The sequence below is a fragment of the Panulirus ornatus genome, chromosome 16, assembly GCF_036320965.1.
Source record: "Panulirus ornatus isolate Po-2019 chromosome 16, ASM3632096v1, whole genome shotgun sequence".
Lineage (NCBI taxonomy): Eukaryota > Metazoa > Arthropoda > Malacostraca > Decapoda > Palinuridae > Panulirus > Panulirus ornatus.
This window is the reverse complement of record NC_092239.1, coordinates 42,471,965-42,491,444: the sequence shown is the minus strand read 5'-3', so window position 1 is coordinate 42,491,444 and position 19,480 is coordinate 42,471,965. Positions and strand designations below refer to the sequence as shown.

The window sequence follows — 19,480 nt, the reverse complement described above, 5'->3', positions numbered from 1 at the left end:
TACAAAACTAAAACTCATGTTTCATAGTTACTATTCTACAGCAAGAGCTTCAGCTAATCTTATGGGCCTTGCATCTTTAGCAGTCATATACTTCTTTTAAATACTTCTCTTTCCCATCACATTTGATACTTCCAGAGGGCTATTCATCACTTTCTGCTAATATAAGGAAATACCTTTGATTACCAAGTAATATCATACCTGTTGTGTAATTGTCCTAATCGTGGATCCTTGACGACCAATGATAGCTCCAACCATCTCACTGAGAACTAGGATACGAAGAGGAAAGTCTGTGTGTCTCTGAGATGGAGATGTAGTTCCAGGGCCTCCAACACGTCCACCACCCATTGGTCCACCACCCATGGCACCCCTAGCTCCACGCCTTCGGTCCATTAAACGGTCCACACGAAGAATCCCGCCTTCTAAATTGTAACCATTGAGTCGCTGGGCTGCCTCCCTCGCTGCATCCATTGTTTCATATGTTACGTGTACTACCTGAAAGCAAATGCACATTTATCTCACATGAAAGGATCTTTTTTAGCAATCACAAAACTGAAATAGCTGATGCCCACATAATATTACACTTACTGTAAATCAACTAATGTTATACTCACAATACTACAAAATTCATCACATCTTCATTTATCTTTGACAATCTCTACATCTGTTCTTTCTATTCTACATGAGCTACCAATCAAAGAATGACAATAAATATAAACCATGCTGATACCGACAAACAATAAAACTGGGATCTGAAATATAGCGACAGGATATACAATAGAACATGCAACATACAGCATCAACTTTAAATCAGAAAACAAGTTTGGCTTCATTTTTAATAGTTCAACCCATCATATATATTAGAACTAATCCAAAAAAATGGAACTATGATAAGCAATAAAGTGCATGTTAAAATTTTACATTTGACCCTTAAATGCAGGGAATCATAATATGATGACTAACTCACAGGTGCTGGGAGTTATCATATGATGTCTAATGTTTACAGGCTTTGTTTAAATCCCCTATCACTATTCTAGCTTTTGTGCGGCTACTAAGTGTCACTTGGGTCACTATACCATAGGTGCTCACTTCAAACACTACAACTCCCTGGAAGCAATTCTGAAGTGTAAATATATATGTAAATAAAATGGATATGCGTGTAAACCTAAACCTAAAGTTTAGCATTCATTGCACTGCAATTTGATAAATTTCTTATTCTATCAACCATTTCCCTATAATATACCAAGTCAGCTTATCAAACGTAACTCATTACAAATCAACACATAAAAGTTTGGGTGAATTTTCTGGTATGGGCTGCTATAAATCCTACGCTAATCAATGGTACAAAACAATGGCCATCAATACAGTGCACATAATGGTCATATGCCATTTGCAAACCTCCCTTCTTACCATGTTGACTTCAAAGTGCATATGCTAATAAAGCTATACATTTTATGTATAGAACCCTTCGTACAAAACAAGAGACACCATGGCAACTGAGATACAACTTGTCTAAGATACTCAAAACAGCCTTCATAGGTTAGCAATGAAAATGGTACTGCATCAGCAGGGTTTTCCACAGGGAATTGTGTGTATGGCCAGAGGAGGATTACCTCATATTACATCAAATACAGTTGTATTTCTATAATTAAAGAGCCCATTAGGTTTTGTTCTTCTGCATACAGCAATAATGAAGTATACACAGATGCTTTTGTTTGTAAGAGTGTGTGTGTGTGTGTGTGTGATTACTACATTTGTGATATGTAAAAGATTTTACACTTGTGTTGCCCTCATTTCTTATTTGTGTATACATGTACCACGTCTTTCTTCATTCCTATGTATGTATACACACGCACACCTGGGTTGGGTGTAGGCAGAAAGTAAAGCCCAGAATCTAAACCCATGCAGATCTGATCCCAGTGATGGTCAATGCTGACTCATGATCAGTAACTAACCACAAAGTGTGTGTGTGTGTGTGTGTGTGTGTGTGTGTATGCGGAACAACCAAGATTATGCCTGGCTCAGGCTCTTGTCAACGACAGCCCATTCTCAGGTGTGCTGTTACTGGCTCATTTCATTTCTTCATCCTCCCATATGAGGTTAGTCAATAAATGGCTAAATCCTCTGTTCTTAACGCTACCTTGCAAATGCGGGTCATGGCGAATATGTTTGGAAAAATATTCTATCTCTAAGGACAGAGATGAAGGAATTACATCCACATACCTGGGAGCACTAAAGAAAGTGTGGAGAGGGAGGTCATTGTCTGGGAAGGCAAATCTGCATGTATGAAGATATACAAGTCCCAATAAAGTTGTATGGATGCAAGGCATGGGATATAGATGAGGATGTGTGAATGAGAGTGAATGTTGGGATATGTTTGAGGACAATATGTGGCGAGGTGGTTTGATTGAGTAAGAAATAAAAGGGTAAGACAGAGGTGTGGTGTAATAAAAAGAGTGTGGTTGAGAGAGAGATACAGAGGGAATGCTGATATGATTTGGATATTAGGAGAGAATGAGTGAGGAGAGATTAACAAAGAGGATATTTGTGTGTCAGAAGGATGGAGTGAAAATGATTTTCAGTGATCAGGGCCTGAAGAAGCAAGTGGATGAAAGGCGTGCACAGGATAGATTGAAATGAATTGATGTGGTATACAGGGGTCGATGTTCTGTCAATAAAATGAAACACTTCATGTGAAATGGATGGGGTAAACTATAGAAAGGTTTGTGAGGATTGGCTGTGCATATGGAGCTGTGGTTTCATTATATAACACGTGACAGATAGATAGGGATGAAATAAGGCCTTTCTGTATCTGTTCCTGGCACTACCCTGTTAACATGGAAAACAGTAAACAAGTATGAAAGAAAGAACAACGATATATATAGGTGCATATACATATATATATATAACTATACTTTTATGCCTGACTGATTCTCTGGCCTTGGTGACACAGCATCAGGAACAATCAAACAATGGCCTCATTTTCAAACAACCACTTTCTAGCTGTAGTACATACAGCAATGTACTGAAACCAGAGCTTACCATGTACAGCCATGACTTCATAAGCCATGTTTCACCTTCGTGACATTGGGTCACCTTCCTGTATACCACACTGATTCAGTTCATTTTATCAAATGCGCAGCTTTACGTTCTCTTGAAGGATCAATCCCTAATATCCCAAAGCCTGTTTTTGTCCATCCTTCTTGACTCCTCCTCAGGCTCCCCATCCCCTCATCTTCTGACAGATTCTCTATGAGTGCATATATATCTGTAATATTTGATTGCCATTTCCCACATCAACTGAGACATCAAGGGCAACTGAGGCCCTAATCAAGGGCATCCCATCAATGCTATATATCTTTCTTTTCTTTCATACTATTTGCCATTCCCCATGTTAGCAAGGTAATTAGTGTTAAGAACAGAGGATTGGGCCTTTGAGGGAATATCCTCACCTGGCCCCTTTCTCTGTTCCTTCTTTTGGAAAATCAAAAAAAAAACATGAGGGGAGGATATCATGCTTAGTTGCTGTCTCCCACGTTAATGAGGTAGTGCAAGGAAACAGAAGAAAGAATGGCCCAACCCACCCACACACACATGTATATACATAAATGCCCACACACGCACATATACATACCTATACATTTCAACATATACATACGTATACATACACAGACATATACATATATACACATGTACATATTCATACTTGCTGCCTTCATCCATTCCCACCGCCACCCCACCACACATGATTGGCACCCCCTCCCGTACACGTAAGTGAGGTAGCGCTAGGAAAAGACAACAAAGGCCACATTCATTCACACTCAAGTCTCTAGCTGTCATGCGTAATGCACCAAAACCACAGCTCCCTTTACGCACCCAGGCCCCACAAAACTTTCCATGGTTTACACCAGACACTTCACATGCCCTGGTTCAATCCATTGACAGCATGTAGTGCCCAGTATACCACATCGTTCCAAGTCACTCTATTCCTTGCATGCGTTTCACCCTCCCGTAGGTTCAGGCCCCGACTGCTCAAAGTCCTTTTCACTCCATCCTTCCACCTCCAATTCGGTCTCCCACTTCTCTTCGTTCCCTCCACCTCTGACACACATATCTTCTTTGTCAATCTTTCCTCACTCATTCTCTCCATGTGACTAAACCATTTCAATACACCCTCTTCTGCTCTCTCAACCACACTCTCTTTATTACCACACATCTCTCTTACCCTTTCATTACTCACTCAATCAAATCACATACTGACCTGAAATATTTCATTTCCAACACATCCACCCTCCTCCGCACAACCCTATCTATAGCCCATGCCTCGCAACCATATAACACTGTTGGCACCACTTTTCCTTCAAATATATCCATTTTTGCTCTCCGAGTTAACGTTCTTGCCTTCCACACATTCTTCAATGCTTCCAGAACCTTCACCCTCCCCTCCACCCTGTGACTCGCTTCCGCTTCCATGGTTCCATCCGCTGTCAAATCCACTCCCAGATATCTAGAACACTTCACTTCCTCCAGTTTTTCTCCATTCAAACTTACCTCCCAATTAACTTGTTCCTCAACCCTACTGAACCTAATAACCTTCACACTTACTCTCAGCTTCCTTCTTTCACACACTTTACCAAACTCAGTCACCAACTTCTGCAGTTTCTCACACGAATCAGCCACAAGTGCTGTATCATCAGTGAACAACAACCGACTCACTTCCCAAGCCCTTTCATCCACAACAGACTGCATACTTGCCTGCCCCTCTCTCCAAAACTTGCATTCACCTCCCTAACAACCCCATCCATTAATAAATCAAACAGCCATGGAGACATCACCCTGCCACAAACCAACATTCACTGAGAACTAATCACTTTCCTCTCTTCCTACTCGTACACATGCCTTACATCCTTGAAAAAAACTTTTCACTGCTTCTAGCAACCTACCTCCCATACCACATACTCTTAATACCTTCCACAAAGCATCTCTATCCACGCTATCATATGCCTTCTCCAAATCTATAAATGCTACATGCAAATCCATCTGTTTTTCTAAGTATTTCTCACATACATTCTTTAAAGCAAACATCTGATCCACACATCCTCTAACACTTCTGATATCTGGACATCCTGGCTCTAAATGAAATGAAGCTCAAGGGTAAAGGGGAAGAGTGGTTTGGGAAAATTTTGGAAGTAAAGTCAGAGGTTGGTGAGAGGACAAGAGCTAAGGAAGGAATAGTACTACTACTGAAGCAGGCGTTGTGGGAGTATGCGAGAGAGTGTAAGAAAGTAAATTGTATACTGATGTGGGTAAAACTGAAAGATGGGGAGGAGAGATGGGTGATTACTGGTGCGTATGCACCTGGTCATGAGAGGCAAGTGTTTTGGGAGCAGCTGAGTGAGTGTGTTAGCAGCTTTGATGCACAAGACCGGGTAATAGTGATAGGCGATTTAAATGTGAAGGCGGGTAATGTGGTGTACATGGGGTGTTCAGTGTTGTAAATGGAAATGCTTTAGAGCTAGTGGATTTGTGTGCTGAAAAAAGACTGGCAATTAGGAATACCTGGTTTAAAAAGAGATATATACATAAGTATGAGTATGTTGGGATGAAGAGGGTGGCGACAGTAAGTGAGCTTGGGAAGGAGACTTGTGTGAGGAAGTACCAGGAGAGACTGAGTACAGAATGGAAAAAGGTGAGAACAATGGAAGTAAGGGAAGTGGGGGAGGACTGGGATGTATTAAGGGAATCAGTGATGGATTGCGCAAAAGAAGCGTGGGAGGTGGGTTGATTAGAAAGGGTAGTGAGTGGTGGGATGAAGAAGTAAGATTATTAGTGAAAGAGAAGAGAGAGGCATTTGGACGATTTTTGCAGGGAAAAAATGCAAATGAGTGGGAGATGTATAAAAGAAAGAGACAGGAGGTCAAGAGAAAGGTGCAAGAGGTGAAAAAGAGGGCAAATGAGAGTTGGGGTGAGAGAGTATCATTAAATTTTAGGGAGAATAAAAAGATGCTCTGGAAGGAGGTAAATAAAGTGCGTAAGACAAGGGAGCAAATGGGAACTTCAGTGAAGGGTGCTAATGGGGAGGTGATAACAAGTAGTGGTGATGTGAGAAGGAGATGGAGTGAGTATTTTGAAGGTTTGTTGAATGTGTTTGATGATAGAGTGGCAGATATAGGGTGTTTTGGTCGAGGTGGTGTGCAAAGTGAGAGGGTTAGGGAAAATGATTTGGTAAACAAAGAAGAGGTAGTAAAAGCTTTGCGGAAGATGAAAGCTGGAAAGGCAGCAGGTTTGGATGGCATTGCAGTGGAATCTATTAAAAAAGGGGGTGACTGTATTGTTGACTGGTTGGTAAGGTTATTCAATGTATGTATGACTCATGGTGAGGTGCCTGAGGATTGGCGGAATGCGTGCATAGTGCCATTGTACAAAGGCAAAGGGGATAAGAGTGAGTGCTCAAATTACAGAGGTATAAGTTTGTTGAGTATTCCTGGTAAATTACATGGGAGGGTATTGATTGAGAGGGTGAAGGCATGTACAGAGCATCAGATTGGGGAAGAGCAGTGTGGTTTCAGAAGTGGTAAAGGATGAGTGGATCAGGTGTTTGCTTTGAAGAATGTATGTGAGAAATACTTAGAAAAGCAAATGGATTTGTATGTAGCATTTATGGATCTGGAGAAGGCATATGATAGAGTTGATAGAGATGCTCTGTGGAAGGTATTAAGAATATATGGTATGGGAGGCAAGTTGTTAGAAGCAGTGAAAAGTTTTTATCGAGGATGTAAGGCATGTGTACGTGCAGGAAGAGAGGAAAGTGATTGGTTCTCAGTGAATGTAGGTTTGCGGCAGGGGTGTGTGATGTCTCCATGGTTGTTTAATTTGTTTATGGATGGGGTTGTTAGGGAGGTGAATGCAAGAGTTTTGGAAAGAGGGGCAAGTATGAAGTCTGTTGTGGATGAGAGAGCTTGGGAAGTGAGTCAATTGTTGTTCGCTGATGATACAGCGCTGGTGGCTGATTCATGTGAGAAACTGCAGAAGCTGGTGACTGAGTTTGGTAAAGTGTGTGAAAGAAGAAAGTTAAGAGTAAATGTGAATAAGAGCAAGGTTATTAGGTACAGTAGGGTCAAGTCAATTGGGAGGTAAGTTTGAATGGAGAAAAACTGGAGAAAGTAAAGTGTTTTAGATATCTGGGAGTGGATCTGGCAGTGGATGGAACCATGGAAGCGGAAGTGAATCATAGGATGGGGGAGGGGGCAAAAATCCTGGGAGCCTTGAAGAATGTGCGGAAGTCAAGAACATTATCTCCGAAAACAAAAATGGGTATGTTTGAAGGAATAGTGGTTCCAACAATATTGTATGGTTGGGAGGTGTGGGCTATGGATAGAGTTGTGCGCAGGAGGGTGGATGTGCTGGAAATGAGATGTTTGAGGACAATGTGTGGCGTGAGGTGGTTTGATCGAGTAAGTAATGTAAGGGTAAGAGAGATGAGTGGAAATAAAAAGAGCGTGGTTGAGAGAGCAGAAGAGGGTGTTTTGAAATGGTTTGGTCACATGGAGAGAATGAGTGAGGAAAGATTGACAAAGAGGATATATGTGTCGGAGGTGGAGGGAACGAGGAGAAGTGGGAGACCAAATTGGAGGTGGAAAGATGGAGTGCAAAAGATTTTGATTGATTGGGGCCTGAACATGCAGGAGGGTGAAAGGAGGGCAAGGAATAGAGTGAATTGGATCGATGTGGTATACCGGGGTTGACGTGCTGTCAGTAGATTGAATCAGGGCATGTGAAGCGTCTGGGGTAAACCATGGAAAGTTGTGTGGGGCCTGGATGTGGAAAGGGAGCTGTGGTTTCGGGCATTATTGCATGACAGCTAGAGACTGAGTGTGAATGAATGGGGCCTTTGTTGTCTTTTCCTAGCGCTACCTTGCACACATGAGGGGGGAGGGGGATGGTATTCCATGTGTGGCAAGGTGGCGATGGGAATGAATAAAGGCAGACAGTGTGAATTGTGTGCATGGGTATATATGTATGTGTCTGTGTGTGTATATATATGTGTACATTGAGATGTATAGGTATGTATATTTGCGTGTGTGGACGTGTATGTATATACATGTGTATGGGGGTGGGTTGGGCCATTTCTTTCGTCTGTTTCCTTGTGCTACCTCGCAAACGCGGGAGACAGCAACAAAGCAAAATAAATAAATAAATAAATAAGTATGTGAGTAGGAGAGATGGTAATAGGGCATTATTGGATTACATGTTAATTCTTAGGCGTGTAAAAGAGAGACTTCTGGATGTTAATGTGCTGAAAGGGGCAGCTGGAGGGATGTCTGATCACAATCTTGTGGGGGCGAAGGAAAAGATTTGTAGAGGTTTTCACAAAAGGAGAGAGAAAGTTGGGAAGAGAAAGGTGAGAGTAAGTGAACTTTGAAGGCAGAGTTGTGTGAGGAAGTACCAGGAAAAACTGAGTGTAGAATGGCAAAAGTTGAGAGCAAATGACATAAGGGGAGTGGGTGAGGAATGCAATGTATTTAGGGAAGCGGTGATGGCTTGAGCAAAAGACGCATGTGGTATGAGAAAGGTGGGAGGGGGCATATTAGAGAGGGTAGTGAGCAGTGGGATGAAGAAGTAAGGTTATTAGTGAAAGAAAAATGAGAGGTGTTTGGATGATAGGAAAGTAGTGCAGATGACTGGGAGATGTATAAATGAAAGCAGCAGGAGGTCAAGAGAAAGGTGCAAGGGTTGAAAAAGAGGGGAAATGAGAGTTGGGGTGAGAGAGTATCATTAAATTTTCGGGAGAATAAAAAGATGTTTTGGAAGGAGGTAAATAATGTGCGTAAGACGAGGCTTGATGATAGAATTGCAGATATAAGATCTTTTGGTCGGGGTGGTGTGCGAAGCAAGAGGGTGAGGGAGAATGGTATAGTATAGAGAGAAGAGGTAGTGAAAGCTTTGCAGAATATGAAATCTGGCAAAGCAGCAGGTTTGGATGGTACTGCAGTGGAATTCTTAAAAAAAAAAAGGGGAGGTGATTGTGTTGCTGATTGGTTGGTAAGGATATTCAATGTATGTATGGACCATGGTGGAGCCTGAGGATTGGCACAATGCATGCATAGAGCCACTGTACAAAGGCAAAGGTACAGAAGTATAAGTTTGTTGAGTATTCCTGGGAAATTATATGGGAGGGTATTGATTGAGAGGATGAAGGCATTTACAGAGCATCAGATTGGGGAGGAGCAGTGCGGTTTCAGAAGTGGTAGAGGATGTGTGGATCAGGTATTCGCTTTGAAGAATGTATGTGAGAAATACTTAGAAAAACAGATGGATATGTATGTAGCACTTATAGATCTGGAGAAGGCATGTTAAGGTTGACAGAGATGCTTTGTGAAAGGATCTAAGAGTATATGGTGTGGGATGTAAGTTGCTAGGAGCAGTCAAAAGTTTTTACCAAGGATGTAAGGCATGTGTACGAGTAGGAAGAGAGGAGAGTTCTCGCCTTCCACACATTTTTCAACGCTCCCAGAACTTTCGCCCCCTTCCCCACCCTATGACTAACTTCCTCTTCCATGGTTCCATCCACTGCCAAATCCACTTCCAGATATCTAAAACATTTTACTTCCTCCAGTTTTTCTCCAATCAAACTTACCTCCCAAATGACTTGTCCCTGAACCCTACTGTACCTAATAACCTTGCTCTTATTCACATTTACTCTCAGCTTTCTACTTTCACACACTTTACCAAACTCTGTCACCAACTTCTGTAGTTTCTCACCCGATTCAGCCACCAGCGCTGTATCATCAGCGAACAACAAATGACTCATTTCCCAAGCTCTCTCATCCACAACAGACTTCATACTTTCCCCTCTCTCCAAAACTCTTGCATTCACCTCCCTAACAGCCCCATCCATAAACAAATTAAACAACCATGAAGGCATCACACACCCCTGCCGCAAACAGACATTCAATGGGAACCCATCACTTTCCTCTCTTCCTACTCGTACACATGCCTTACATCCTCGATAAAAACTTTTCACTGGTTCTAACAACTTGCCTCCCACCATATATTCTTAATACCTTCCACATGGTATTTCTATCAACTCTATCATATGTCTTCTCCAGATCCATAAATGCTATATACAAATTCATTTGCTTTTCTAAGTATTTCTCACATATATTCTTCAAAGTAAGCACCTGATCCACACACACATCCTCTACCACTTCTGAAACCACACTGCTCTTCCCCAATCTGATGCTCTGTACATGCCTTCATCCTCTCAATCAATACCCTCCCAAATAATTTCCCGGGAATACTCAACAACCTTATACCTCTGTAATATGAGCACTCACCTTTATCCCCTTTGCCTTTGTACAATGGCACTATGCATTCATTCTGCCAATCCTCGGGCACCTCGCCATGAGTCATACATACATCAAATAACCTTACCAACCAGTCATCAACACAGTCACCTCCTTTTTTGATAAATTCCACTGCAATACCATCCAAACCCGCTGCCTTGCCGGCTTTCATCTTCCACAAAGCTTTTAGTACCTCTTCTCTGTTTACCAAATCATTCTCCCCAACTCTCTCACTTTGCACACCACCTCGACCAAAACACCCTGTATCTGCCACTCTATCATCAAACACATTAAACAAACCTTCAAAATATTCACTCCATCTTCTTCTCACATCACCAAGCTTAGGCCATGTACCCATTTAAAGACCAACTGGAGAGGACTAAGAAAACAATCAAGATGATTGTAAGCTGCCCAAGCTTGGATTAGAGATTCATGAAATCTTTAAGTAACTCTTTAAACATATGGCATATCTATAATGAAGCTCGTGATTCTGAAACTTACCACCCTAATGCATGTTTCATTAGAAAAGGCAACATCTCATTATTTCCCTGGGCCCTAGTTTTGTTTAAAAGCTGTCTTTCAGAGATACATACAGTGCTTTGAAAATGTAGCACTGTATATAATACATTTAAAGTATACACACACACAATATATATATATATATATATATATATATATATATATATATATATATATATATATATATATATATATTATATGTATATATATGTGTGTGTGTGTGTGTGTGTGTGTGTGTGGGTTGGACCATTCTTTCGTCTGCTTCCTTGCGCTACCTTGCTAACGCGGGAGACAGCGAAAAAATATAACCAATATAAATATATATATATATATATATATATATATATATATATATATATATATACACACACAATCTTTTTCTCCCCGTACATATTCACCATTTCCCGCGTTAGGGAGTTAGCGTTAAGAACAGAGGACTGAGCCTTACAGGGAATACACTCACTTGGCCCCTTTCTCTGTTCCTTCTTTTAGAAAATGAAAAAAAAAATAAATAACCAAAGGCCACTTAGCTCGAAGCACCTCCAATTACCACTAGAGTTTGAGGTACTGTACTCATTTATGATAGCGAATAAAAGACTGCTGTTACTGTGGGAGGGTAACAAGAATGCTTTCCATTTACAACAAAGATCGCTACACATATACACACACGTTACTAAAGACTAAAACTTCATATTATACTCTTAGCAGCTAGGTTGGAGGGGGTCATGACCTGTGAAAAAGTGTCACAAGAAAAACCGCAGTGCACGTGTTTGGGAAACTTGCCAATACAGTGCAATGTTCATTATTATCAAAGTATGTCAATAACTGTTAATTCATGTGTCTGATTTGGCAAGGGAACAGACTCTTATCATGGCAATAATGCTAAATCCAACCACCACCCCAGGAGCAAATTCAACATCAAACACTAGCCCCTCTTCACCACATTCATTTTCATATAACAGCCACTCTATCATATTCTTACAGTTATCACTTTCAATGAAGTCATATTTCCCTTGGCCTTACACATGGACACTTATCAAAAGCCACAAGGATGGACTGGGAACTATGACGTTTCATTTTCTGCTTACTTTCTCAACCCCTAACAAAAGTAAGCTCAACCACTCAGTTGACGACATCGCTCATGTGTGGCAGATGGAAAATTACACACTCAAAATTGTGTACAAATAATGGCTTTACGAATACTTTTAAGTGTCTTGAGGAAGCGCCAGGCCCAATACAGGTGATGCAGGTAACTCGGCCGTCCTTAGTCAATCATTAACCCGTTCTCATCGTGTGACCTATGACACCTCACGCCAGCCTAAACCTATAATATTTTTCACTCTAATATATCCACTTGATATAAACACGTAAAAATCACATCCAAAACTTTAACTTAGCATAAACGATCACATCTACATCTTTAAATCTAACTTAGCATTAACAATTTGTCATTGCCAAAGTGCATCAGAAATTACATCAACTTCATTTTCTTTCACTTTTTTTTTTTGCCTGTTTATTGCAAACTTTTAAAATAACATGACAAAACTCTCAGGATATTTCCCCAAATAAGAGACATACACATCTGACAGTTAGTGTACGAAAGTCTGACGCGATATATAATAGCTCCGACCATATTTCTACATGAATATTTCGAGGACACGCACAATCACCATCAATACTGAAATTCGGGTCTTTTTTCCCCCCACAAAAGTCGAGATTATAACCTGGGTGTATCCTCACATAAAGGTGATCAATGAAATTTTTATAAAAAAAACACGATTTAATCAAATTTCAGAATCAAATTCTAAACTTGTAGGAAAAAATTGTGTTCACGCGAGAAGGAAAATAAAGCCAGACCTTCATAAACATCCAGCTCAATGATTCTTGCATGATCAATATGACAATGAAACACGGGAACAGAGATACAGAATACTTCAGTGCAAGGCCGTCATGCAAACGTAGTACAAGATGGCATCAGGTATACTTCATCGCGTTTCGAAGAAAACTGAGAATTTTAGTTCATGTGAGTGGGGTTGGAGGGGAGTCAAATCTCCGCGCTGAATACAAGTTAAGCATACACCAAGTTTTACAGTGACAAATTTCAAAGGTATTTGGAGTCAAATGGGACACACGCTACATACGGTGCAACGAAGAACATTCAAATCATCCTCGGACCCTTTTAGTAACACCACCTTTCAAAAGGCTCATAGTACACTGACCCCTTCCCACCCCCCACCACCTCTATTTCCAAGTTTAACCATCACTTGCATCTCATCTGACAGTTTTGGGAAAAAATCTACTACGCCAGTCTCTCCATCATCACGTACTTAGCTGCTAAACAGGATTGAGCTTATGGCATGGGGGCCCGCATCTTTTGTGCGAAAAACAAACTAAAGCATGGCCTTACAACGAATTGAGACAAATTTGCAGCAAGAAAATGTCACAAATGATTTTCTTTTTATTAGTTGCACTGTACATGCATGCCAACGAGATATATTTCTCATGAAATATGTCAGTCTTCTTTGTCTGTAGTTTCATAGTTTCTTCAATATTGGGAACGCACAAACACTTAAGACCAAAGACACATTTGCTCCTTAATACCCTCACTGCCTACCACTATCCAAGTTCGCACAGACAGACTCAAAATCAGACCCTAACAGTTAGCCACAGTGAGGATTAATAATTAGCAGACCTTATCTCAACTTCAATCTTCGCATCTGTGTAATGAATGTTTAACCTCCTCCCCATCAACTTCACACTACAAATACTTACTTCTCCAATTAGCTTGAGGCTCAATATCCCGTTTATCAATAATTGCTATCCTTATTATCATGACCTTGGGGTTGCCCCCTGAGATCAAAAGACCACTACTAGAATCTATCCCTACTATCTATATCACTTTCTAGGAATAGGGCCAGAAGAAAGAACAATGGCGAAAAAGATGGGCATGGTTAAGAATTAATATTATTACGACCCCCACTCCATCTTTGAAAAAAATAAATTTTCGCCAAAATGTACCATTAATAACCTAGATTGACTACTAAGCTTCTAGACATATATAGCGTTACATAAATCTTTTACAGAATGACGTTCAGCGTTTTACTATGTAAAAACTGACTATACGTGTGTGTGCATATTCCTTTCCAAAATCCATCTCGGAAACTAAAAAAAGACCCCTAACCCCCAAATCCTAGCTATGGGCCTTTTATCATTACACACACACACACACACACACACACACACACACACTGTATCAGTGTGTATTATACATGAAATTCAGTTATATTACATAATACCGATTATTCTTTAAATTTCATTGGTCTGTACTCAATTTTTTTCCATATGTTTCTAAACTGGAAGTGACGTAGCATTTCTAATCAACACAAAGATCTAAAAGTTTAGAAATCTCAATAGCGACACCTTAAGGGAATTTATTGTTGTCCATGGGACTGAATACTGCCAAGGTCCGTGCATGAAGCTAATGGGAGGTCAGCGGCACCATGATCAAATGAACCCACGACAATTATTGTGTTAGTTGCCTTATACACAGTTATGCCACTTATACTGGTTGCACGTCTAACATAATCCAACCTAAATGTTGCATTACACTTACTCTAACCAAATCAAACCTATGTCCACATTACACGGTATACTGTCTAATACAACTTAATGCACTGCCTTGCATCTACACTTCTGCTTAACCATCCAGTCTATAGGGCGCATCACACTCTACGATTATTCTTATTATATTATTATCATTATCATATATATATATATATATATATATATATATATATATATATATATGAAAAATGTGTGGAAGTCGAGAACATTATCTCGGAAAGCAAAAATGGGTATGTTTGAAGGAATAGTGGTTCCAACAATGTTGTATGGTTGCGAGGCGTGGGCTATGGATAGAGTTGTGCGCAGGAGGATGGATGTGCTGGAAATGAGATGTTTGAGGACAATGTGTGGTGTGAGGTGGTTTGATCGAGTAAGTAACGTAAGGGTAAGAGAGATGTGTGGAAATAAAAAGAGCGTGGTTGAGAGAGCAGAAGAGGGTGTTTTGAAATGGTTTGGGCACATGGAGAGAATGAGTGAGGAAAGATTGACCAAGAGGATATATGTGTCGGAGGTGGAGGGAACGAGGAGAAGAGGGAGACCAAATTGGAGGTGGAAAGATGGAGTGAAAAAGATTTTGTGTGATCGGGGCCTGAACATGCAGGAGGGTGAAAGGAGGGCAAGGAATAGAGTGAATTGGAGCGATGTGGTATACAGGGGTTGACGTGCTGTCAGTGGATTGAATCAAGGCATGTGAAGCGTCTGGGGTAAACCATGGAAAGCTGTGTAGGTATGTATATTTGCGTGTGTGGACGTGTGTATGTACGTGTGTATGGGGGTTGGGCCATTTCTTTCGTCTGTTTCCTCGCGCTACCTCGCAAACGCGGGAGACAGCGACAAAGTATAAAAAAAAAAAAAAAAAAAAAAAAAAATATATGAAAGAATGATGATTGAGTGTGGTGGCAAGCACAGGCATTAGACTTGGGGAGCAAAAAATGTGGTTTCAGGAGTGGTACAGTGTTTCTGAATTGGGACTGCTTTGAATAATGTGAGAGAAAGAGCTACGAAAGGACTTGCTTGTGACATTTATGGATATGGAGAAAGCACATGAGAGGGTTGACTGAAATGCTTTGTGGAACTTACCTGTTAAAAGCAACGAGGAGTTTTATTAAGACAATAAGGCTTGTATGCTAATGGGTAAAAGAGGAAGGCGAGTGATTCCGGGTGAAGTAGAGTGTAATGCGTCCTATAGATTAGATGGTTAACATAAGTGTAGATGCATGGCTAATTGATTTGTTATGGATGTGGTGTTAAGGGAGGTAAATGTAAGGGTCTTGGAGAGTGGGGGAGTTATGCAGTTTGTAGGGGTGAGGGGGTTGGGAAGGGAAATCGGTTGTTGATTGCTGATGACGCGGCTCTGGTAGCAGAATCAGGTGAGAAATGCAGAAGTTGGTGTCTGAGTTTGGGAGAGAATATGAATGCAGAAAATTGAGATTAAATGTGAATGAAAGCCTGGTTATTAAGATTAGCAGTGCAGAGAGGAAGAAGTGGGACGTGAGTTTGAATGAAGAAAACAAATGTTTTCTAGATGCCTGGGAATGGACTTGGCAGCGAATGGAACCTCAGAAATGGTGAGTCATGGGATGGATGAGAACGAAGATTCCGGAAGCATTGAGGAGTGTGTAGACAGAGAGGTCGCTGTGTGAGAGGGCGAAAATGTTATGTTCGAAGGTATAGTAGTCCCAACGATGTTGTATGGATGCGAGGCGTGAGAGAGCTGAAGAGGGTCTGATGAAGTAGTTTTTACACATGAAGAGAATGAGGGAGGAGAGGTTGACAAAGGGGATATATGCGTCAGGAGTTGATATGACAAGGAGCGTTGGAGAGCCATGTGGAGATGGAAAGATAGTGAAAATGGTTTTGAGTGATCGGGACCTGTACATGCAGGAGGGCGAAATGCGAGCACAGAATAGAGAGAATTGGATCGATTTGGTATACAGGGGGCGACGTTCTTTTAGTGGAATAAATCAGAAGGGATATGAAACTGCGTGGGGAAACCAAGGAGGATCTGTAGGGCTGGTTGTGAAAAAGGAGCTGTGATTTCGGTGCAATACACATGACAGTTAGACATTGGATGTGAGACAATGAGGCCTTTTCTTGGTCTGTTCATGGCGCTACCTCAGAAAATTGCGGGCAAGTACGAAAGAATTTAATTCTTGATATATATATATATATATATATATATATATATATATATATATATATATATATATATATATACATAACTTCGACCCTTTACGTACAATGCCAGTGCATGTAGGAAAAACTTTAAGCCCAGCTCTACTCTGGTGTAGTGCGCGCTCACTGATCTCTATGGTAAAGTGTAATAACTTTCATTACTCATCACAGTTTATAGTCAGTTACCAAGCGCAGCTACAAGGTTATATGGTACCAGACACTCGTCTAGGAGGAATGACCTCATTCACACCACCTTATTTGTTCGAGATCCTTTGTGCGGTCACTTAATTGCTATACATGGAATCAAAATAAAAAGGAAAATCTTGAATCTCACAGCCTTCTCCCTGGTCACCAGTATGGTTTCCGTAAGGCGAGATCCACTGGTGGTATTCTTTCCAATCTTACTATTTTTTTGTCATCGTCTTCGAAATATTTTGGAGAATCCTGTGTAGTTGTCCTTAATGTATCCAAAGCTTCTGACTGTGGCATCGGGGTTTCATCTCCAAACTCCCTTCTTTTGTCTTCCCTCCCTCATTTGCTCCCTCGTATATCTGTCTTCCTCTCGGCCCGTGGTTGTTGATGGATCAGCCTCTTCCCCTTCCTCCGTCAACATTGGTGTCCCGCAAAGTTCTGTCTTGTCTCCTACACTTTTTTCACACCCCCCCCCCCCCTTTTTTTTTTTTCAACGATTTCCTTTCTTCCTCTGACAACCAAGTGCACTCATATGCTGAAGATTCAACAATGCATTTCTCCACATCCTTCAGTTCTGCTCCTTCTCTCACCCGATCTGCATCTCGTATCGACACGTCCTCAATAAACTCGGAGAGGATATTTCAATGGGTTAGACGAAATTTAGTCAAGTATAATGCCTCCAAGATCCAGTTTCCTACCCATCTCTTCGTCGAAAATTCCTCAACTTGTTGATCTTTGACAGTGTAATTCTACCTCTTAAGTCAATGAACATACATTACTGTAAAATCCAATTTTTTTTTTTTTTTTGAAATCCTACATTACTAAAGTAGCAAAGTCTACCTCATAAGAAACTAGGAGTCCTGTTTAGATATCGAAATTTCTTTTCTTCTGAAAGGTTGCTCCGTTTATACAAAGGATTGATCTGTCCTTGTATGGAGTACTGCAATCACATATGGGGTGGTTCTAGCTCTCTGCATCCTTACTTGGCAGAGTTCAGTCTAAATCCTTCCGGCTTATAAACTTTCCTAGGTTAACATCCAAACTTGACCCGCTTACTGTACGCCATGCTCCTGGAAGCTGGTTGCTTATGTGCCCCCACCACAAGCTAGCCCACGCAAATCTCTGCAAGCTGCTGCATTACATGATTAGTGTATGGTCGTTGGCAACTCGAGGGTGGGCCGTTTTGATAACTGTTTCTTTCCTGACACCTCGAAGCTTTGGAACTCTCCCCTTTCCTATCTTTCCCGGTAACTATGACCTGGCACATTTTAAGAGACAGGTTTTTCACTTCAACTGTTTTTAAATACTTTCCCACTCTTTCCTTAACTTCTCAATTAAAGCCTGGCCTTGATGTGGACTTTTATCTGTGACTGGAGCCTGGAGCTTCCAACGTGAAGAAAAAAGAAAAGACTAGCCCTTAATGTTTGAAAAAGTGCAGTCAAGCCTGTTTCCAGACGAAGCAAACTTATGTAACATGGAGTTTCATAACCATTTCAAAACAGATCGATGTGGGAATGGCAAAGGAAATGTGTTATCAAAGGCGCAGATACAAGGCCTTCAGTATTATGTAGAGTTATTACAGTTTTAAGTTTAATAACTTGCACATCATAGTGCATTATTTCTTTTTTTTTTTTTTAGAAACGTCCCTCGTGCCTACCTCATGCAGCTTATGGCGGGCGCAGTACAAAGCTTATGAATTAAACCTATTTCTTTATACAGTGGCTCGAGGAGGTTTGAACACCATACATTTATTTGTTCCGGTCCAGGATAAAGGCTCTGTTGCACTGACTGTGTGATAAGACGATGTATTCATTTCCCTGCAAACTGATCCAAAGCAATTGATAACCTGTTCACAAGGAACTTTGCTTCCTCTGTTATTGCTCTTTGCGCTTTTCGTGACACGTAATACACAACTCGGTTGCTTATCATCCTTTGCGGATGTCACCAGAAGTAGTATGGCAGTCTCATAGATGGAAGACACGGAAGACCTGCAAACTGACATCATACTGAAGGAACGAAGTGAGTTAATATAAGACATAGACGGTCCCATTGTGTGAGAAATACGTCAAAGATCAAGAAGTGGTATCGGCTGACTTTGCCTTAAACGAACACGAAGAAAAGATTTCTTTTATGTAAGAAATTGACGGCTTAATTTGTGAGAACTTTTACAATGTTTACTAAATGAAAATCAACAGCTTGAAAGACCAGGCCTTTACCAAAAAGGCTTGGTTGTAGAGTTGTAGGATAAGAACGTATCAGGCAGTTTTGATGTGTATTCATGACAAAGTTGTATTAGAATTAGTTGAACTCTAGTATATAGGGTGATAGATTTCTTAGGGGAAAGTGTAGCCTATTTCATTTTGCTCACCGGTAAGGTTGAAATAAGTTTGCTTACGTCACCAGAGTAATCAAATGAACGCTTTAAATTAGGTTTGGATAGCAGGATGATGACCTGTTTGATCGTATGAATAGGTTAGAGTATTTCGATTAACGTTGTTTTTAAATTACGTCCATTGATTAGTTGATGTATCCTGTGTAATTCGGCTATGAAGGCGCTCAGGAGTGTGTTTACAGTATGGTTTGGTGTATGAGTTGAGAACAAGTGTCACATATAATGCTGCCAATGG

General features: G+C 40.8%; 1 protein-coding gene across 7 annotated transcripts in view; it reads right to left on the bottom strand.

Moving 5' to 3' along the window:
- Imp (IGF-II mRNA-binding protein) overlaps window positions 1–19,480 on the bottom strand; it is a 729,352-nt gene that overhangs the window by 102,778 nt on the left and 607,094 nt on the right. For all 7 annotated transcript variants that reach the window (XM_071671623.1, XM_071671628.1, XM_071671627.1 and 4 more), the window contains one exon: window positions 199–492. In XM_071671623.1, coding sequence (XP_071527724.1) covers window positions 199–492 — 294 coding nt within the window. The remainder of the gene's footprint in view (window positions 1–198; window positions 493–19,480) is intronic.